Here is a 22,438-nt window from a genome sequence, read left to right as displayed (position 1 = left end):
CAAGGACAATAAATTTAGATCTACATCACTTATATTCTATTCACGTTATGAACAAATTTCTCTTGAAATCTCCATCATCTCTATGTTTCACGATGTGGCTTAATGAGATGATTTCTGTTGCAGTGGAACAGATTCACTGTGATATAGGAAATTCTATATATTCCTTTCAGAAAGTGTGGAAGCTGTACTTCATAAGACACTCATTACATCTTATGGCCTTTGCTGTGATGCAAATCCATAAAATAAATACATTAATTAGTGCATGTTCTGCACTGCACAGCCTGATTTTTACCAATTTTTTTTTTTTTCATTTTAAGGGCACAGAAGCATTTATTTTGGATACTTGTTCTAGAAGTTGTACAGGGGAAATTATCGCTGAGCTACATCAAAAAGGGCATTATATGTGTGAAATAGAGACATCCAGCTTTCACCCTACACACTGTAATAAAAGCTGTGCAATTATATCCCTTATTTACCCCACAGTTCCCCACCTTACCAGTGAGCTGGCGTGTGGCACCCATCTCACCTCCTCTAAACTGCAGTCTGACATTAGGTCAGACTTGGGGTTAAATGGCTGTGTTGGCTCTCGCAAAGCCCTCAAAATGGCTCATTGTTCAGAGGCCAGGGGGGTAGAGGGCGCACAGTGAGGGGTGAAGCAAGAGGAGCACACGCTACCCCTAAGCCATAGGAGTCCCCAGCATGACCCGAATGAGTAGCCGCTGCCACGTTTCATCTTTTGTGCTGTGTAATTTGAAAAGGTCAGGAAGATAAGCAGAAAGTTGACCACTGTTTAAATGCCGGTGGTCCTGCTTGCACCGGCGTGTCAACGTGTGCGGAGGCCAGTGACACTGAAGGAGTTGAGAAAATAGATGGACGTTGTCTTTGGGCTCACTACGCCTTATGTATCAGACATAACAAGAGGATAGCTAACATTCCTCACTGCTTGATGTCTATTAGGCTGCTCCACCTAATATTAATAAAAAAGTGCAATACAACTTCCTGTATCTAGGTTTGCAGTCGTGTTATCTTATCCCATTCAGCAATATTCTGCTTCTGCATTTGATTCTGTTTTTCCTTAAAATGGCTTCTTTGTGTAGCTTTCTTTATCCTTCTATCAATGAAACACTTGGTTCTGGCTGCCAAAACTGCACCGCCTCGAAAACACTGTAAAGTCAGATGAAAAGAAGAGGATACACTATTTGTGACACTGGAGCCATAGAGCAGTACTATTACACCATGACACCTAAAAAACAAAGGAAATCAGGCTGAGAATTGCTCACCTCTTCCACATAAGCTGCTTTGGAAATCAGTAATTTTGACATTTTAGTTCACAAATTTAACTAAAACATTGTATAGAGTAAGAATCTGTTCTCATTTGATATCAACATGAATCCTGGTAGATCTGTCACAAGAGGATAGCTCTGTGTACATGTGTTTAGACCTGGCTTCACAATGTATCCCCACACGAACCCAGTGACCTCTTCCTAACAGATCTCAGCAACCCGCTAGTTTTGCACATAAACATGTAGGTTATGTCACACAGTTGGCTGTCAGCTAAGCAGCAAACAGGATATCAGCAGGTCTCTTGACTCATTTTCAGACAGAGTCCCAATTGTTGTTTATAAACATTTCAGTGAGATCAGATATCTATAATCCGAAGCTTTTAAGCCTTTAAATGATGAAAGCTCACACACAGGCTGTCTTCTACACAACAAGTATTGTGTGTACATGCGACATACACTTAGAGAGCTTGAGATTCTTGTTGCAAGGCATTTTACAATATGGGACCACAGCCATCACAATCAGAGCCGATAACATTCAAATCCAAAATCACTATATTGAGGCAACTTGCACATAAAGCCTCCTGTCAATCAACGGATAATTTCCAATATCCAAACATATTGCTGTTACATCATTTCCAGTGAACTGGTAGCTGTGCCGTTTTTTTCATATATATATATACATACATAATTTTAGTTTGCATCTTGATATGGCAATCTCAAAATATAGCCAGCGTTCTTAGCTTTCATTGAGACCTAAATTGAGACTCCAGGAGCTTTCATGTCATGTCAACAGGCTGCAGTAGCAAACAGGGATCCAGTGAAGTGAATGGCTGTCTTCTGCCTTGCATTAAGAGGTGCTTGTTCGGGGCAGTGTACGTTAAAGCTACTCAGAGGACTGACAGGACAGATTCGGAGCTTTGCCGCTGTGCTCACAGCTGCTTTTTTTCACTGTTCGCAGCAGAAATTAACATCAAAGAAAAGCGTGAAGTTTTCTATGAATGAAGGCGGTTTTTTCTTTATGAAACCAGAAGAAAATATCCTGGTGGAAATTCCATCCTACTTTTGTACTTAGTGCTGTCCACTTGTGATTAGACATTTAATTCTTTTAGACTTTGTTTTGTATATTTTTTTACTTTCCAGCTAAGAATTAAAAGTGCATTGCTGTTTGATAGCGTGTACTTGTATTATTATGCTAATCAATGACTATATCAGTGGCATGAAATGGTCCCGTTAACAAAAGCATCATGCTCTTACCCGAGTTCTTTGCTGTGACGCTGTTCTAAAGCCAGAGTCTGCTGAAGCTGAGCCTGACAGAAAGTTAGGAAGCAGCCTGGGACCATGTTGACCTGCTGAGCGGGCAGGACTGAGAGGAAGGAGTCTGTCTGCTGGCTGTCAATGGCCCTCAGGCCAGGCAGCGCTTTCTGCAGTGTGGATCTGAGAAGGGGAACAATAAATGTCAACCACAGCGTGTAGTATTAAAGTCATCGCACAAATAGCCCTGAATTTTGCACATTTCTTGAAAAACAGATCAGTGTGGTTCATATTCCTGCAAATAAAAACATTCATGATATCAAACATGATCGCCACATATAAGAATGAACAGTTCTCAAAATCAAGAAGTTGAAATTTCCCCAGTGCAGCTAACTTAAGTTAGACAGAGGTCCTGCCTGGGATTTTCTCAGGGCTGATAAAACTTTTATGATTGTGTGATCAAACCTCGCAGATCAAGAAACAAGTTCAAGACTTGAGGAATTAAAAGCTTATTTTTGTTCTTCTCCTTTTTCAAGTCAGTCATTCAAAAAATATAGAGGTTATCAGCATAAAAACTTGTCATTACTGTCTCACTAATAACCCATATCTATACACACATATGTACAAAAAACACAGTTGGTCTGATGTTGACGGGATACAGTTATAGTTTAGTTTGACCAAAAAGTTACAGTGCTTCTTGGAATAAAAACCCTTACTGTGTTTGGTAGCATCAACTGGAGGGGGACCCTGTGTGGCTGAGAGTCTGGGGAGGAGGTAACCTCTGCCTGAGGCTAAGGATGTGCAAGCAGAAGAATCTAAACTATCCGTCACAGAAACAGACCGAGCATCTACCAGCAGAGCACAGGCCAAATGTGGTCTGTGCTCAGTGGGAAAATGTGGAGCTGGAAACTCTACAGGACACCAGGGAATAGGAACAATAAAAAATCTGTAAAAAAAAAATACAGGTTTTCACGCCACAAAGATGATTTTTAAAAACATTAATAACGGGCTTTTTTTTTTTTTTTTCAAAAATCATTCCCAGGGTACAATATGCTCTTAAATCTTTCCTACCACGTCACCAGAGGAGGATAAAACATGTGTTGAGGTTGAACTTTTCACGTCCTGATTCAGATGGATTAATAAAGGGTGCACATGTGGACAGCTGAGTTGGTTTCACCACACCACTTGAATAGGTGATTGTTACTGTGCATCATCCATAAAGGAAAGAGGTTTGATCAATGTTTTTTCCTTCTACATTTTGCAGGATTATTGACAAGGTTTATTTTACACTAATGATTTGATCTCATATCAATCCACAACAAATAAAGATGAAGCAGAATGAATATATATATATATATATTATCTATGTAGCATAAAAGCAAACATACAGAACTTGTGCATCAGGTGGTAAAGTGTACTTCAGGTACCTTTTTAGATCCCTCCAGAGGTTTTAAAATCACACCGTACCACATACTGTTAACGGTTTACGTTGTGAAGAAGACATGACGCACAAGACTTGATCTGTGTACCGTCAGAGTGATACAGTTTTGATTTGGCCCACTGGGTCCTTCCAACAAAGATGGGGATTAGATTCCAGCCCTGTGGGCATGTTGTCTGGCTGTCTGTTTTCAAATGAAGCTCCAAACCCAAATAGGACCTTTTAGTCGTTACATGACCTCATTGAGGTGGGGAGTGAAATTCGACTCAGAAATGGGCGCCACTTGTACACACTTGTGACAGCCAATGTACAAAATAATCAGACATGTTGAGTTCTTAAGGTTATGAAGGGGGATTCCGTTTGAGTTTCAGAGAGAGTTTTCATTCTATACACCAATAATCTCTACATTGGACAATCTGACCGTTTCCCTGATCTCTTTAAAGCATAAATACTTCTACTGAAGTATAGTACACTAAATATTTCTCCAGATGGGTTTAATACCACCCAAAAAATAAAAATAACTTTTCAAAATGATAGGTTCTCCGCAGTTCAGATGCCACAGAGACATACATTTTATCCGCATTTGTGCAGGAAACGCAATCCTTCCCTCACATTCCTTCAAACTCCTTCTCCAGCTTGTACGGGCACAAGGCCGATTTCATTTAGTGAAGACTTCCACCAAAACACTCCTAAAGTGGCTCTGATTAATCAGGCCCAGTGTTTTCTTCATCGACGTCTCCTGGATCAGGGGCTGCCTACAGGGAGTATAATTCTTAGCGCTTGCCTTTTGGTGCTTTAATTTAGCCAGTGTTATCATTGGCTCGGGATGAAAGCGGCAGGGTCAGTATGGAAATACTGAGGGTTGATTCCACTGTTGGCACAGGAGGTTAAGTAAAGTTCAATGAAATATTAAGGTAATGTTTCAATTAAGGATTAAAACTGCCAAAGTTTTCAAAAGCAACCCATGCTTTTAGGACTAACCTGGACAGAGAACGACCCACTAACAATAGTGAGCTAATAAACAATATACAACGTTATATTCAAATAATCAGTTTTAATTTTGGCATGACGCTGCTGATTTGAAGTCCACAAAAAGACCAGGGATTCATTTTTTGATACAAAAGTCAAATCCTAGATGAAACATGAAAGAAAAAAATCTAAAACTGATACTCAGAGGGCTTTTTGGAGGGGCGAGTATAACTTTTCAGATTTTAGATATTTTGTTGTTACTAAATGGGTGTGAATAACTACGAAGAGCCAAATAACATCACAGCTTGTTAAAACCCAACAAGAACAAGAAAAATAATATAAGCGGTCATTGCACATTTTTCAGATAAACTCCCTGAAGCTGTCTTGAACTGTTTAGGCGCTGGAAGAGAATGAGCAAATTGACAATGAAAGATAATTGACTTTTCTGTTGTATCAATATTTTGAGAATTATAAGCGCTTAGTATGGGTGTACAGAGACACAGATGTCTGTGGAACCTCACGGTAATCTAATAGGTAACGCAGATCACTTTGGTTGGCCTGGGAAGCGGATAGGGTGGCCTGTGTTCGTCTGGAATGTTTAGACTACCTGAGCCAATAGAAGAAATTGTGATAGACAAATACTGGCTTTTCACTGGTATGTTCTTTTCAACCTCAATAAAGACAAGTGGCATTTGAGACCAAAGGAAACTGAAACTTTTATCCAAAGAGAAAGAAATTTGGAAGTTTCTAATTACTCTTTCTTGATTTTAAACTATGTAGCAGGTACTGCAAAGTGAATGTGTCTGACAGAGGAAATATATGGTATCACATGCATTTGAATTAGCAGGCACAAAAAGATGAGAAAACAACATGTTTGATAAATAACAGCCCTCCATCCATCCTCCATCCATCCCTCGGCCCTACCTCCAGCCTCTCTCCTGCTGAAGGGGATTCCCTGACAGGTGGACTTCTCGAAGGAAGTGACATCCCTTCAGATTTTCACACACATTCGGCAGCTCTGACACGAAAAAAAAGAAAAAAAGTCTCATTTGTTTATGTGGAGACAATATGAACTGTATGAAATAAACAGAGATTTGTTCTCAAAAATTTGTGAACTTTTGCAGCGTTTTTTCACCAAGTTATAAATGCATTCAGCCAAAACTTCTGACTCACTAAAGTAAAATAACATCCCACTGAACAACAGACGTCACTCCAACATGGTGTCTTTCAGATGTGACACACAGTTAGTTCCATCTGAAGTTGGAAATCATCACTTTCAAGTTTCTAATAAAAAAGAGAAACTGAAAAGTCAGATTTCTTCGCCGGCTTTAAAATCAAACACTGCTGCCCCACTGCCTTTAAACTGTTTATAGCTCCTCTGTCAATTTATGTTTTAGTGAATAAGTCGCACATATGGTACTGTCCAACCTCTATCTCTCAACATATATTGAGATGCTACTGTGATCATATGTGAAAAACGCAACGTAATGTAATCAAATGGCACTGCTAATGATAGCTAGCTTGGTAAGAGATCAGATCATAATGGCTTTAAGACTGGCAACTAGAATCTAAAAAACTTTGGGTTCGACATCATTCCCTGCTCCGAGTTTCAACTTTTGAAGTAGCTGCAATGCAGTCAGACCCGTGTTTTAAAAAGATATTTACTCAGCACATTTTAAAAAACCATTAAAGGAAGACAACAACTTGCAAATGTTTAACACAACCACAACATACTTCCGCATTAAACGTTTTGGAATTTTTCTACGTATGTAGCGATTAAAAAGATGTTGAAAAAGCTTGCACGGTTAAGGTTTCGCCTCTCGGCTTTCAAAAGCCTTAAATAAGATGTCTCCCCCTCTACACCACAAAACTGCTAAAGGAAGACTGAACACAGACCAGGCCAAAAAATTCTCCAGAGCGCAATCAGATCAAACATCAGTGGGACACAAAGCAACAAGTCCAATCCACTGAGGCCCAAATCAGAGGATCCACTGCCACTCTGCAACACCACAACATATCCCATGTCCTTACCCCACTGGGTCAGGGTTGTTTTGTTGCAGCAAAGGGACTCAAAATATCAAACATGTGGCTTTAATGTTATGGCACAGTTTGCACAAACTTCCTACAAAATGCACTGAACTTAATACTTAAAAGACTTAATAAAAGCAGTTGTAGCGAGGGACTGAAAAGCAAAAGGAAAGAGAGAAGTGGTCAATTCTAACAACATAAAAGTACTGGAATGTTAATGATAACAATTTTTCATTTTAGTAGACCAGAGTTACAAAATGTGTCATATGTGATGCTACACAAAAAACAGCTAAACAGTTCTCACTGAATCAGGTAAAGTAAGCAGACAGTCATAAAAATCCGTAGGCTTACTGACAGCACGTGTTGGCTTTCCTTTAAGTTAAATCAAGACAACGTGTTACCTGATAGACAGTTCAATCGAAGATCCAGATTTTCAAGGGACACAAAATCAATCATGGAAGGCAGCTGGGTGATTCTGGGAAACAAAAAGAAAAATCCAAACTCTGAGCTACGACTTTATCATGCATCTCTCACACTATCATCACTTCGTCACCTTCTAAAATATGGAAGTGGCTGCATGAGTGTTGAAAACGATATACATTTCTATGGGGGGGTGGGGGGGGGGGGGGGGGGGGTGTTGCAGTTACATCTGAAAAACCGAAGTTACAAGCCAAAAATTGCAACTTCTATTTTTCTTCTCTTTTCCATTTTTATCCAATAAAATGTTTAAAGTGAAGATGGATGTCTTTGCAGGACTTGAGGAATAACTCTGTACCTGTTTTGGGCCACAGAGAGGTTTTGCATGAGCGGAAGCCAGCAGGCAGCGAGGCCTTGCAGGGAGGAGATGCTGTTGTCGTCCAGATGCACTTCTCTGAGGAGGACCTGGTTGTTCAGACTGGGGGGCTGATGGAGAAACAAGTTGTCAGTTAACACTAGTCACACTGTGAGGTTAGACTAACTTTACACTGCCGCTGCAGCTGGTCGAGCAGCAACTAAGTGACCCCATCCATCAATGTCAGCTGCTTTAGTCCTGCTGTGGTTACTGTCATCGGTGTCGTCCACAAGTCAAGCTCATCGGGTACCAAGTCGTTCATTGGAGCAAATACACACTTTCATGCTGGCTAGTTTTCTTTGTTTGCATTTTTATTCTTGCATGTGTTCTTTTTCTTCAGTTACTTGTCATTTAAAAGATCATCTCTCCGGTCATATTCTCTGGATTCCCCTTAAGCATTTTTAATGAAAAAAAGTTGGCTGAGGGTTTTGACATGCTTACCCCATGTTGAATTAACCTTTTTATCATTTTTATGATTATACACACAAAAATAAAAGGTTAAAGCAGAATGATGTAGGCCTAAATCAGCTGTAGTTCAGCTCTCATTATTCAATAGTGGCATTTGATCCAGAGTTTTCATCAGCAGGGGCTTTTTACCTCAGTAAGGCTGTTGGATTTTAGGTCCAGTGTGTGGAGCAGAGCACTGTTCTCCAGACCCTCCACACTTGTCAGGTGGTTGTGTGAGCAGTCCAGGTGGAGGAGCGTGTATACATCCCTTAGCCCTTTGGTACTGATCAGCTGGTTATGGTCCACTGAAAGCCTCTGCAGCCTACTCACAGACTCAAGACCAGCTAAGAGTGAGACAAAAACAAGAAGATTGATGAGATAGGAAAACAGCTGAGGGTGAGTACCGCACACAAGGAGGAAAAACTTGAAATGCTCAGTTCCAAAATAATATAGGCAGTCTATAGACAAGTGTATGTGGGCATGATTCTGTTTTCATTGTAAAATTCATGAAAGTCAGGACAGAAAATAGGCGAGATGCTGCCCTCTTGTGGAATATTGGAGACATTAAATTGAGTACAGGTCCGTTCAGCACCATTTCAAGCTGCTTTATACAACCAAATTCCAAAAAGGTTGAGACGCTGTGAAAACGAAAGCAGATATCTATTATTTTCATTATATATATATATTTTTTAATTTGTAGCTGCAACACGTCTCAAAAAAGTTGAGGAAAGTAAGCAGTGCTAAAAAGAAACATCTTGAGGAAAAACCCACTAGTAGGAACCTCCTGCCAATTAAGTCGGTTAATTGGCACCTGAATTGGGTATAAAAAAATTTGTGGGACAATGTCACGGTACAGTCCACAGTACATAATATCATCAAAAGCTTCTGAGAAAAGGAGACATCTCTGTACACAAGGGACTAAATTAATATTGGATGCCCATGATCTTCAGGGTCTGAAGTGGCACTGCATTAAAAACAGGCATCATTCCGTCATGGAAATCATTACATGGTCTAAGAAACACTTTCAGACATCATTGTCAGTTCACCGTGCGCCCCGCAAATCTCTAAAGCTCTTTCATGCGAAGACGAAACCATTACGTGAACACATCTCAGAGGTCCTGCTGTCTTCTCTGGGCTGGGCTCAAAGCTCATTCAAAATAGACCGAGGCAAAGTGGAAAACTGTTGTGTGGTCAAACAAATCAGAATTTAAAATGCAAAGCAAAATACAACAAAGAACACCCAGAGCGTCTGAGCAGCTTGAATCACATATCAGGACAGCGATCCTCTCACAAAGATCCAGACACCGGTCCCCTCATCTCCTTAGTTTACGTAACTTTTGTCAAAATTTAATTTCAACTCACAAAATCACAACAAATGTCATCTCAAGGCTCTGGAAAGAAGAGGGGATGCTACACAGCAGTAAACATGGCTGTCCCAATTGTTTTGAGATGTGCTGCTGTCAGCAAATTCAAGATGAGCTAATATATTAAATGAAATATTAAAATGTCTCACTTTTAACATTTGACATTTTGTGAATAAAATATTGGTTTATAGGCTCTGCAAATCATTGATTTCTGTTTTTTTTTCTTATGTTTAACAGTGTCCCAACTTTTTTGGAATTCTGGTAGTCAAACTTTGAGGATCAAAATTCATCAAACCAAAAACATGTGGAGACTTCATTCTTCATGCTTAATTTGTTGGCTTTTATCTTGTTTTTCACTCCAACAAGAAATACACAGAGTTACTGTTGCTGTTTTCGTGAGCTGGAGCTGAATTTTCTAGGCCTCACCGATGCGTGTGATGGAGTTGTGCGAGAGGTCAAGAACGCTCAGACTGTCAGCGCCACTTAGACCATGGATGGACGTCAGCTTGTTGTGGGCAAGTCGAAGAACTCGTAAACTGGTCATGCGTTCACAGTCCACAGATGAGATGTCATTCTCCTGAGGAAGAGCAAATGTAAAATTGTAGGACCTTGTAAAAGGAAGCGACAACTCCAAATATTTTTGACTCAGTATTCACCCGTAGATCAATGTAGCAGAGCTCCTGCAACTGGCTGATGCCCTCCAATGATTTGAGGCCACAGCGTCTGAGGGTGAGGGACCGCAGCTGATGACAGTGGACAAGAGTGGAAAGGCTGCAGCCGGGTAACTCCTCCAGAGTCACCGTGGTTACCTGACGGAGAGGTGAAGCCGTTTAAGGGCTCAGGAGCTTAAATTTAATTAAATTCGGTTTAATTCACTGCTGATATAATTTTTCTTTCATTTACCTTTTAAATCGTTTGTTTTTTCAGCAATGGAAAAGATAAATCTTAAGTAGCAGTGGATGCATTTTTTCCCCCTAACTTGCAGTGTAATAGTGAAAAATTACACATAAATACACAACAAAATGATGACTTTGTTGCATTTTCGCCTTAAGGACAATCCTGTAAAAGAGTGTCTGTCTGATCACATAACACCTTATTTACATATTAAAGTACAGAAAACCTGTAATCCTAAAAAAAAATAGCATTTCATACACTAGAGAAGAGTCGTGGGGATAAATTAAACTTAACTTAATTTTATTACGCAAGCTTTCACTCGCAAATATTTAAAAAAAGGAACAAGACCTTGTTGCCAAGTTTAAACCATTGCTCAGGTTTCTGCTCTGGAAATTTGTACAAGTTGGAGAACAATTTTGATCATATTCAAGCATAAAATATCAGAACATCAGTCGAACTAAAAAGAAAGATTTATTTATTGAAATTAATAGCGGGATGTTTCATGGTGAATAGCTACCGAGAGATGTGTCTCTATTAACTTCCTTGGAAAGGGGAAAAATAATTGACATGACTTAACATGTCAGACTATAACACGTCAGACTGTAACTCGTCAGACTGTAACTCGTCAGACTGTAACTCGTCAGACTATAACGCGTCAGAATATAACGCGTCAGAGTATAACGCGTCAGACTATAACGCGTCAGACTATAACGCGTCAGAGTATAACGCGTCAGACTGTAACGCGTTATACTCTGACGCGTCAGAGTGTAACGCGTCAGAGTATAACGCGTCAGAGAATAACGCGTCAGAGTGTAACGCGTCAGACTGTAACGCGTCAGAGTATAACGCGTCAGACTGTAACGCGTCAGAGTATAACGCGTCAGACTGTAACGCGTCAGAGTGTAACGCGTCAGAGTATAACGCGTCAGAGTATAACGCGTCAGAGTATAACGCGTCAGACTGTAACGCGTCAGAGTGTAACGCGTCAGAGTGTAACGCGTCAGAGTATAACGCGTCAGACTGTAACGCGTCAGACTGTAACGCGTCAGAGTATAACGCGTCAGACTGTAACGCGTCAGAGTGTAACGCGTCAGAGTGTAACGCGTCAGAGTATAACGCGTCAGACTGTAACGCGTCAGACTGTAACGCGTCAGAGTGTAACGCGTCAGACTGTAACGCGTCAGAGTATAACGCGTCAGAGTATAACGCGTCAGAGTATAACGCGTCAGACTGTAACGCGTCAGAGTATAACGCGTCAGACTATAACGCGTCAGAGTATAACGCGTCAGACTATAACGCGTCAGACTATAACGCGTCAGAGTATAACGCGTCAGACTGTAACGCGTCAGAGTGTAACGCGTCAGAGTGTAACGCGTCAGACTGTAACGCGTCAGAGTATAACGCGTCAGACTGTAACGCGTCAGAGTGTAACGCGTCAGAGTATAACGCGTCAGAGTATAACGCGTCAGAGTATAACGCGTCAGACTGTAACGCGTCAGACTGTAACGCGTCAGACTGTAACGCGTCAGAGTATAACGCGTCAGAGTGTAACGCGTCAGAGTATAACGCGTCAGAGTATAACGCGTCAGAGTATAACGCGTCAGACTGTAACGCGTCAGAGTATAACGCGTCAGACTGTAACGCGTCAGAGTGTAACGCGTCAGAGTGTAACGCGTCAGAGTGTAACGCGTCAAAGTATAACGCGTCAGACTGTAACGCGTCAGAGTATAACGCGTCAGACTGTAACGCGTCAGAGTATAACGCGTCAGAGTATAACGCGTCAGACTGTAACGCGTCAGAGTGTAACGCGTCAGAGTATAACGCGTCAGACTGTAACGCGTCAGAGTATAACGCGTCAGACTGTAACGCGTCAGAGTATAACGCGTCAGAGTATAACGCGGCAGACTATAACGCGGCAGACTATAACGCGTCAGAGTATAACGCGTCAGAGTATAACGCCTCAGAGTATAACGCGTCAGAGTATAACGCGGCAGACTATAACACACCCGACTGTAACACGTCAGACTGTAACTCGTCAGAGTATAACGCGTCAGACTATAACGCGTCAGACTATAACGCGTCAGAGTATAACGCGTCTGACTATAACACACCAGACTGTAACTCGTCAGACTGTAACGCGTCAGAGTGTAACGCGTCAGAGTGTAACGCGTCAGAGTGTAACGCGTCAGAGTGTAACGCGTCAGACTGTAACGCGTCAGAGTATAACGCGTCAGACTGTAACGCGTCAGACTATAACGCGTCAGACTATAACGCGTCAGAGTATAACGCGTCAGAGTGTAACGCGTCAGAGTATAACGCGTCAGACTGTAACGCGTCAGAGTATAACGCGTCAGAGTATAACGCGTCAGACTGTAACGCGTCAGAGTGTAACGCGTCAGAGTGTAACGCGTCAGAGTATAACGCGTCAGACTGTAACGCGTCAGAGTATAACGCGTCAGACTGTAACGCGTCAGAGTATAACGCGTCAGAGTATAACGCGTCAGACTATAACGCGGCAGACTATAACGCGTCAGAGTATAACGCGTCAGAGTATAACGCCTCAGAGTATAACGCGTCAGAGTATAACGCCTCAGAGTATAACGCCTCAGAGTATAACGCGTCAGAGTATAACGCGTCAGAGTATAACGCCTCAGAGTATAACGCGTCAGAGTATAACGCGGCAGACTATAACGCGGCAGACTATAACACACCCGACTGTAACACGTCAGACTGTAACTCGTCAGAGTATAACGCGTCAGACTATAACGCGTCAGACTATAACGCGTCAGAGTATAACGCGTCTGACTATAACACACCAGACTGTAACTCGTCAGACTGTAACGCGTCAGAGTGTAACGCGTCAGAGTGTAACGCGTCAGAGTGTAACGCGTCAGACTGTAACGCGTCAGAGTGTAACGCGTCAGACTGTAACGCGTCAGACTATAACGCGTCAGACTATAACGCGTCAGACTATAACGCGTCAGACTATAACGCGTTAGACTACAACGCGTCAGACAGGGTGCACTCATTTGAAGCACTGAGTCATGTCACGACTGAGCAGTTGTTACCTCCTGCAGAGATTTGAAGCCTGATGACTGGAGCAGGGTGTTGGGGCAGAGGGGGGGCAGCCTGCTGGCCCCGGCCGCCTTCCTCGGCCTTCTCAGACTCCACACAGAACCTTTCTGCTTCCTCGTGTTCTGGAGGGACAGTTTGGACCAAGGCATGCAGTCTTTCATCCAGGACAGCCTCTTCTGCTCTGTGTGCTCTGGAAGGCTCACAGGTACGGAGCAGGAGGAGGTGCAGCACTTTATCACTGACTCTTGTTGACCCATAGTTTCACATGCAGAAGCCGGACAGATGTTTTTGTCTAAAAGATGGTTCTGTACAGTTTCAGAGCAGGTCCGGCTCCCTGTGGACTCACTGAGTGATGGACCAGGGCTTGAGGAGGACCAGAGCTCAGTTCTGCCAGTTTTCTTGTTTTGAAATATCAATTTGTTGTTTTCTTTCTTCTCCTCCACCTCATTCTCGCTGATAAGCATCCGCTCCTCTTCAGACTCCTTCTTCCCCTCTCTGTCTCCAGTCTCCTCTTTCAATCCAATTTCTTCCATTTTCATTTCTTCTTCTTTGTCTTCTTTTACCTCTTCCGCTGAATGTCTCATGTCTGCCTCCGTACGCTTTGTCTCATCCTCTTTCTTTTGAAGTTTCTTCAGGTCGTCCTGCCACTTGTCTTTATCTTCTTCTTTTCTCTCATGTTCCACTTCTCTGGTGTCTCCTGCACACTCCTTGTTGTCCTGGATTTCTTGCTTGAGTCTGATTTCTTCTTCTGTGTGTCTGCATTCCTCTTCTTTGTTCTTTTTTTCTACCTCATGCCATTTAGTCTGTGTGTTTGCGGTCTTCTCCTCTTCCGTTCTCACCATATCTTTCTTTTCCACACTTTTTCCCTTCTCCTCATCCCTTTTCTTTCCTTCATCATCTCTGACTTGCATTTTTTTCTCCATTTTTCCACTTCCATCTTTCATTCTTATCAAATCTTCATCCATCGACTTCCTCTCTAACTCACCATTTTCTCTTTCCTCTTCAGATTTTTGCTCGTCCCCCTCCTCACGCTTGGTTCTCACCTCAGTTTTCTTACCTATTCTCAGCTCCGTCTCTCCTCTCTTCTCACCTTCATCCCTCTTTTTCCCCTCCTCACCTTCCATCTTTCTCAGTTCATTTTTAGGATTTAATTTGTGTTCATTTCTTCTCTTTTCACCTTGTGAGATCTTCTTTACAGCCACCTCAAGCAATAATCTTTCCTCTTTTTCTTTTGTTTCCTCCTTTTCAGTTTTCCATTTTATCCTACTTTCACTCTTTTCTACTCTTCTCTCCTCCTTTCCTTCATTTATCTCCTCTTCAACCCGCCTTCTCATCTCCTCTTCCCTAAACTTTATTTCTTGTGTTTTTCTTTCTTCCTCCTTCTTCCTCATCTCTCTTTCTCTCTTGTCTTTTTCTTCTTCACTTTTCCTCTTTTCATCGTACTCCTCTTTCCTTTTTCTCTGCTCTTCTCTCTTTCTCTTGTCCTCTTTCTCTTTAAGTCTCATATCTATAATTTTTCTCTTCTTCTCCTCCTCCATTTCTTTCCTGTCCTCTTGTCTTCTCCGTTTGTCTTCCTCTTCCCTCTTCCTCCTTTCTTCTTTCTCCTTTGCTTTTCTCTCTGCCTCCTCCTCTTTTTTCCTCTTCCACTCCTCTTCAATCATCCTCCTCTCGTACTCCACTCGTTTTTGTAAGTTACAAATTAACTCCTAATTTGGAAAAATACTGTTGTTATTAAAGCTACAACGAGCATTACTGTTTCACTTCTTCACATGACGTGTGCTTCAAAAATACAAAAACAACACATGGAAATGAGAAACAACCTTACTTTAGTCCACTACATTCAAATGGAATAAGACAGTGTAATCACCAAGTGGAGGGAATGTCATTTTTGTGTTTGAGCTCAGTGAACCACTGACATATGACGCTAAATATCGCTCCCAAAAATATAAAAAATTCAGTAGCATATTTTGTCTTGTCGGTTGAAATAATGTGGTATTTCCATAAATATTAAATTGCTAATGGCTAATTCACCAACAACAGGCATACCTGCTGAAGCAGCAGCTCCTGTTCAAGCTTTTCCCGGGCTCTCTTCTTCATCAGTTCAAGTTTCATCTGATGGAGCTGGATACAGACAGTGGTTTTAAATGTCACTCTAACGAAGTCAAGTGGAAAGTTTCTTTCTGTCTCAAGTAAGTCGGGTAAGTAGGTAAGTAAGGTAAGTAAAGCAAGTTCACATAAGGTAAATAAGGCACAAAACATCATACAATAGAGGTTTACATATTTGCTCAGCTCAACTAGTTACCAAAAATCTATGATTTATCTGTTACTTTCACCATTATTGGTTTGAAGCACCATTTTGAATCCAACGTGACTTACCTTCTCTTCCTCCATGATCTTCCTGAGCTCCTGCTGGAAGTCCATCTCCCTTTGTCTCCTCTGCTCTTCTTTCTGCACCTCCTCACTGTGGTGTTTCTCTCGCTGTGCCTCATGTTCACTGATCTCAAGTGCCAAATCATTCTCCATATACTCATCTGAAAAAAGTACAAAAATGTTTTCCTCTCTAGTCTGTCGTCAGTCATCTCTTTTTCTGTTATTCTTCATTGCATACTTAGCAAAACACATACCATTTTTCCCATTTATTATCAAGGCAGCATGGTACTTATGAGTAGCAAGCTTTGCCAACTCAGGGCTGATAGCAGACGGTGTCTAAATGATGCTTTTTCCATAAGGTCAAACACTTAAAAGCCTCATTACCATCAAATTACGTCTTCCCATTGTAACATTAACACTCAATGATCTGTACAAATGCTGGGATTCTGTATTTCCTCATTTTGCACAGCTTGAATATAAACAAAAAAAGAAAGAGTGACCTCTCGTGGACAAAAGTTCAATTGCCACAGATATTGTGGATAAGTGCTTTATGAGGCATGCAGCAGGTGCTCTACAGTGAAATACAGAAGCATGTTTGTTTAGTTACAGCTAGAATTCTGCAATAAGTGAATACTGCACAGAATTTTATCAAGCAGCAGAGCAACATTGTTCTTCTTGTAGATTACTCACCGCTCAATAACACATTTTCCTTTTATTTTACCTAACATGCACTCTGACTTTCACCTACCGTCGGTCATGTTCTTCTCATTTTCTGTTTCACAAGTAATCTGCAGCAGGGAAAACAAAGTCTGATCACATGCGTTTTCATTGACATACAATACAATCGCTGAGACTGGACTGTAAAGAGGCACTGTTACCTGCTCATTCACTTTCCTCATATCCTCATCAAGTTCAATTGGTAAATCTGTTGAACCATCAGCATCATGTGATGCCGTGAAGTCTGAGTAGAAAGTAAAAGAAAGCACAAATATTAGCCTCCATAGTGGGGGAAACCATATTAGTCCTTGTAGTGGCTTCTTTTAAACATAAAAACAATAAAAACATGAGGGTTGGTGATAATGATTCTTCCACAAGTCAACATACCTCCCAGTTCCTCAGAGATGAGTTTCTCACAGACTGCTGCTCTGCTTTTTGAGGTCTCAAAGTAGCTGAGTAGAGATGGTGGGATACCATCGGAGTCCTGTAATATTTTTTTTTTATTCTATTGGTTTGATCTTGTCACAGAAATAATATCTGACTCAAAGGGGAAAGTTAATTTCAAGTAATGTTTGTAGGGAAACAGTGAAGTGGGGAGCCTGTATGGTCGTGTGATGACAGCAGAAATTACAGGAGTCTCTGTTTATGACATGGGGACTCTATGACTCTATGACTCATTTCGGATCAAACTACACTCTATAAGTCCCTGGAGCGAGGTGAAACAGAGGAAACACACAGCTTTGAAATACGTGAATAACAATATATACATAAAACATGCTAAAAGACATCATAAACGCTGTCTTTAAGAAGGTTCAACAACATTTAATTCTGCTGGCCATACTTAGCTTTCAGTGGGGTTCACTTGTTCAGGTCTCAGCAGCTGACTTACCGTCTCTTCCTCACATGAAAAACTTCCCGGCTCTTCTTTACTTTCATCAGTGTCAGAAATTAAAAAATTATTTGGTTCGTGCATGACTGACTCACACGTCGTCGTAGCTTTAAAAGGTCACTGCTCGTTAACACTTAGTCATAACCATTTACTGTAATTTAGGAAATTAACCCGCCGTTAGTCTGAATTACATTTTCTACGTAAAGGTTGCTATATTAGCTAGCTTACAGAAAGAGGTGGATATATCCTTCTGTATCTATTATACTTGAGTCTCCATGGAAACGACGCTGTGAGCTATGTGGCTTCATGAGGGACAAACCGTGCGCGTGTTTTTTTTTTAATCTTTTTTATTACAACATGAGCGAAGGGCTTTAATCTTTTCTCGCGCAATGTCGCGTTTCGACTGCCGCATAGGCTCCAGTACGAACCAGCAGCGTTCTTTTCAATTAAAGTCAGAAGTGCCAGAAAGAAAAAGGAAAGTAAGAAAAGAATACGTTTGTCCTCTCTGGGGCTAATTTCCGGGCAGAGGTGAAATGTGTTGCAGTTTTTATCACCATGGCAACCTCAAGGGGGTAGAACGCCGCTAACGCTAATTTGATAATTGACAGCTTCTCTCTTCTCTGCACTCTTTACACACATTTGACACGCATTTTTGACACAAAGCAACCACATTTCGAGAATAAATATTGTACATTCACACAAAGATTTGCACACATTTAGAAGAAAAAAATCCAGTGAATAAAATGGCACACTTTTACTCCGCAGTCATTTGCTTGTTGATTTCACAACAAGACATTTTTACATTAAGGCTGAACCTAACACAGACTATATTTTTTCCTTTTCTGGATGCATTTTTGTTGCCTTAATATTTTAGTGGTAAACTTGAGACAATGGGCAATTACAGCCATATAGAGACATATATACACGTTATGTCTATGGTTACAGCAATCTCATTGCAGCTATACAATTGGGTAAAGAGAACAAGACCTATGGATATGTTACATTTATATCATGTTTGTATCATTTGTATTGTTGTATTCTGTATGACATTCTCATTGTTCATTTAACATGGAAGTGCTCAAGTAATGTGGGTATGAGGTAAACATCCTCTATCCTCCCATCTGATCTATTTATTGGACACAAGCATATCAATATCTTATACACTAAAAGGCATGGTGTGATTATTTACCCAAAAATGATTTAACACTTCTCATTCTAAAATCTGTAAAATCTTGGCAAATAAAGCAATCTGAAGACAGCAGATTTCACAGAACAAATTAGATGTCATGTCACTGACTTGTGTAGGCCTTTTGGATGGCCTACTAGAAGAAATCAAGGAGCCTAAGACCTTAGAGGTGAAGCGCAGGACTAGAAGGATAAAAAAAAAAAGCGAGAGAAAAATTGGTGGGCTGTGAACAATACACATATTTTTCCATGGCATTTCTAATTACAAAGACCTGTTCCTATCTCCTGTGGTGAGAGCTCTGCGCTGGTGTTGTACTCCTTCCCTTTGAGGAGATTCCAGTGGCCCACTCACGTTTCCCCATACACATTCCTCGTGGCTTTCTAAAAGGAACCCTGTCTCCTTCCTCAGAGTTTCAAAGAAGAACAGCTTGTCGCCCATCCTAAACCGTTTGGACCGGAGATACACAAAGCCTGTTCTCTGTGCTCATAACAAAACAAAACAACAGAATGGCGCCAGGTCAGGCTCATTTTTTCTTTAAAGGCCCAAACTAAATTCCATGATAACAAAGAAAGGCACCACATCAACAACCCTTATGTGGCACAATGTCAACGCTTTCTGAGTCTTCACAGGTTCTGTGTTGACATACTTTTATGAAAGGGTGCCACGGGTCAAAGCACAACTTCAGTACTGAGACTGACGAGCAGATAGAAGACAGTTTGGTGTTGATCCTGTTGTTAGAGTCAAACTGCCTTTCCCTTATGTTTCATTAGGCACTCTAAGATTCATTGACCAAGTTCAATTGCTCAAAAAGGCTCCATCAGCAAGCCTTGTCTGCTCCAATTAGGGCCAGGCCCTTTGTGAATGAGCAAGGTGTTGGTCGCTTTTGTCCAAGTGCACGGAACCCAGACAGTGGCCAGACAGGGCCAAGCTGCAGATTTACACAGCAGATTACACCGGTCAATGGCTGCTCCAGCCAAAAAGCAGCAGTGGTTTGGATAGCAGCCGCGTGTTTACACTGTCAAGGGTTTTCTGTTACTCGTCTGTAGCCATTATCTTGGCAAACACTGGGCATATCAAGCATATCACTTCCATCTGGGGGCTTTGACGAAACAGGGGATTTGAGGGGAAAAATTACCAGCATCCCAATCGCCCTTTAACTTTCCCTTGCTGCACACTTTGTATTTACAAATAGCAAGGTATACATTCATCAATGATCCATAAAATTAAGTTGAAAAAATGCATTTTATGTATTAGCATTTAAATTAGTATATTTTGCTGGCTCAGTTTTAACTAAGTTATTATGAGTAATTACAAGCTGACATTTTAATCCCACAGTTAGAAAATTGTTGAGTCTTTTCAATGCACTGAGCCAGATTATGGGTCTAATGACCAAAGGAGGTCATAACCTGATAATGATGATGATTTTTATGTATTATGTGCACCAGCTGAGTAGAACAAATGTGAGCAAGCTGAACGAATGTCACTGTATGTCTATTTGAATTTTGTTTTGCATTCTCACAACGTGAAGTCTTGGGAATTCATCCTTATGCAGGACCTGAAGTTGTTTCTTCAAGTTTTTCAAAGTTTCACCCTCCCAGCAGTGGTTCAGTCTGGTGCAGTTCACCCAGTTAATCCTCCTAACTAGATTACCTCTCCCACAGCAGATTGACAACAGTGATGAATCAGTTGGACTTTAACACAGATTTGAATTGCCTTTAAAAAAAATTAACATTAAACTGCAAATGTGACCTTAGAACATCTAAATCTGCTTTGATTTGACTGTAGGATTATTGTAAATCAGAAGGTCTCCTAACAGGCTGGGGGTGGGAACCCGTGAAGAGCTGCTGACAACTGCTGTTAAATTTTTTTTATGTACCACTAAGATACTTCACCTCTGTTATTTTTGCTATGGATTTCGTGTTCAGCACTACAGCATTTGAACATTTTCATTTATCAGCAATCACGTGCTGAGGACACGCTGACAAACCCTGTTTCCCCGCAGAGCTATCAATGGTAACATTGACCACCAGGGGCGAAATGAAGTGTGGGTTCTTTTGTTTACCTCATAAAAGGACTGAATTCTGCACTTGTACTGAGAATGTCCCGAGCTGTACTCAGTATTTTGTGTGGAGACACAGTGAACAGAAATCCACTGTGCAGAGTCAGAATGGCCCACAGTAAGCAGAGGCTAATTGTAAAGAACAAGCTCTCTCAGAAGACTCAATACAGTGTTTACGTATTACCAAAACATGAGCATTTTGACAGAAAGGACATGAAACATCCTTTCTCCTGAGATGAAGCGCTGGTCACAAATTAAAGCCGGATGAAAATCACTTACTCTTTAAAACACGTATAGTACAGGTATCTGATTTTATTGGAAAATTCTGATATTGAGTGTACTGTTTGACACAGTGGTGCAACACACACCCACAAGCAGCCTAAGAGAGATGAAATGAACCATAAAGGGAGCCTTTGGCCCAGATCTAATGCGCTCTGTAGATCCCATGACTTGTTCTTGGCTTTGTGTCACAGAGAAGGGCCTAAAGAGAAAAGAGAGGAGGCTTTACAGCAGTTAATCCTCACTTTGGAAAATCATCTTCACCCAACTAGCCATGTCTGTGTGTGAGCATGTGTGTGTCCTGTTGTTCTTGGACACGATTGCCTTTCATGCTGTGTGTGAGTGACTGTAGGACTGGGAGGTAATTCAGAGTTTGGTCTAAAAGACCTCATGTGCTGAATGTTACAGTGAATTCTTAAAGTGTAACTTTCAAGTACTGTTTAAGTAAAACCTCAGTTCCAATAACACTCAGATATTGTGCAAGATGCAAATACTTGTAAATAAAGTTTAAACAAAAACTTTTCTGTGTACTATATACTATGCTCACATCAGAACATAGACACGCTGGGTGATCCCTCTCCTCTTTCATTTTGACCACAGAATATCTTTCCACTTTGACTCAGTCCATTTTGAATTAGCATTGGCACTGAGAATACAACAGTGTTTCTGGAATGTGTACACATCTAACTTCTTCTTTACATGACAGAGTTTCAACCTGCATTTGTGTGGAATGCACAGTGAACCGTGTTCACAGACAATCATTTCTGTTGTGTTCCTGGGCCCATGCAGTGATTTGTCTCTTGTGCACAGAGGTGTATCATTTTCAAAGAATGATATTCTGTATTGTTGGCATAGTTTCTTGTAGATTGCTGAACCTCTGACATACTCTTCTTCTTTAAGGTGCTCTTTTTATACCCAGTCACGTTACTGACCTGTTGCCAGTTGACCATATTTGTTGCAACATCACACCAATAAGCAGCAAACATGTAGCTATTCACGACGTCTGTCACACCCTCTGGATAGTTAATGCTACACTGTGCCATGATAGTGTAGCTTTGGAGAGGCAGTCACACTATCATGTAAAAGAGCATTTTTATACATATAAATCTCCATCAAACTTATATGAAACTTTATATGGTCTGACTGAGACAAGAAAAGTTTTCTTAAAAGTTATATTCAAACATCAGTTAACTGGTAAAAGATTCCATATTCAGAAAATCGCTGTGGGGCTGCACGGCGCTGTGGTGATTAGCACCTTCGTCTCACAGCGAGAGGGGTTCCAGGTTTGAATCCTGACTGGGGCCTTTCTGTGTGGAGTGGAGTGGGTTCTCTCTGGGTACTCCTGCTTCCTCCCACC

The 22,438-nt window shown here is 41.2% G+C and overlaps 1 protein-coding gene across 1 annotated transcript in view; it reads right to left on the bottom strand.

Moving 5' to 3' along the window:
* The window catches only part of lrriq1 (leucine-rich repeats and IQ motif containing 1), a 38,484-nt gene extending 21,747 nt beyond the window's left edge, over positions 1–16,737 (bottom strand). The window contains exons 1-11 of the mRNA XM_072385267.1: positions 16,700–16,737; positions 15,958–16,112; positions 15,628–15,702; positions 13,575–15,287; positions 10,269–10,421; positions 10,039–10,189; positions 8,399–8,592; positions 7,745–7,872; positions 7,371–7,444; positions 5,866–5,959; positions 2,538–2,717 (exon numbers count right to left, since the gene is read on the bottom strand). Of these exons, the coding sequence (XP_072241368.1) occupies positions 2,538–2,717; positions 5,866–5,959; positions 7,371–7,444; positions 7,745–7,872; positions 8,399–8,592; positions 10,039–10,189; positions 10,269–10,421; positions 13,575–15,287; positions 15,628–15,702; positions 15,958–16,112; positions 16,700–16,709 (2,927 nt within the window). The 5' untranslated portion in view covers positions 16,710–16,737. The remainder of the gene's footprint in view (positions 1–2,537; positions 2,718–5,865; positions 5,960–7,370; positions 7,445–7,744; positions 7,873–8,398; positions 8,593–10,038; positions 10,190–10,268; positions 10,422–13,574; positions 15,288–15,627; positions 15,703–15,957; positions 16,113–16,699) is intronic.
* Positions 16,738–22,438: the final 5,701 nt, after the last annotated feature.

This window comes from Leuresthes tenuis, unplaced genomic scaffold (genome assembly GCF_036924035.1).
Source record: "Leuresthes tenuis unplaced genomic scaffold, fLeuTen1.0.hap1 SCAF_5, whole genome shotgun sequence".
NCBI classification, from domain to species: Eukaryota; Metazoa; Chordata; class Actinopteri; order Atheriniformes; family Atherinopsidae; genus Leuresthes; species Leuresthes tenuis.
This window is presented reverse-complemented; position numbering and strand designations above follow the sequence as displayed.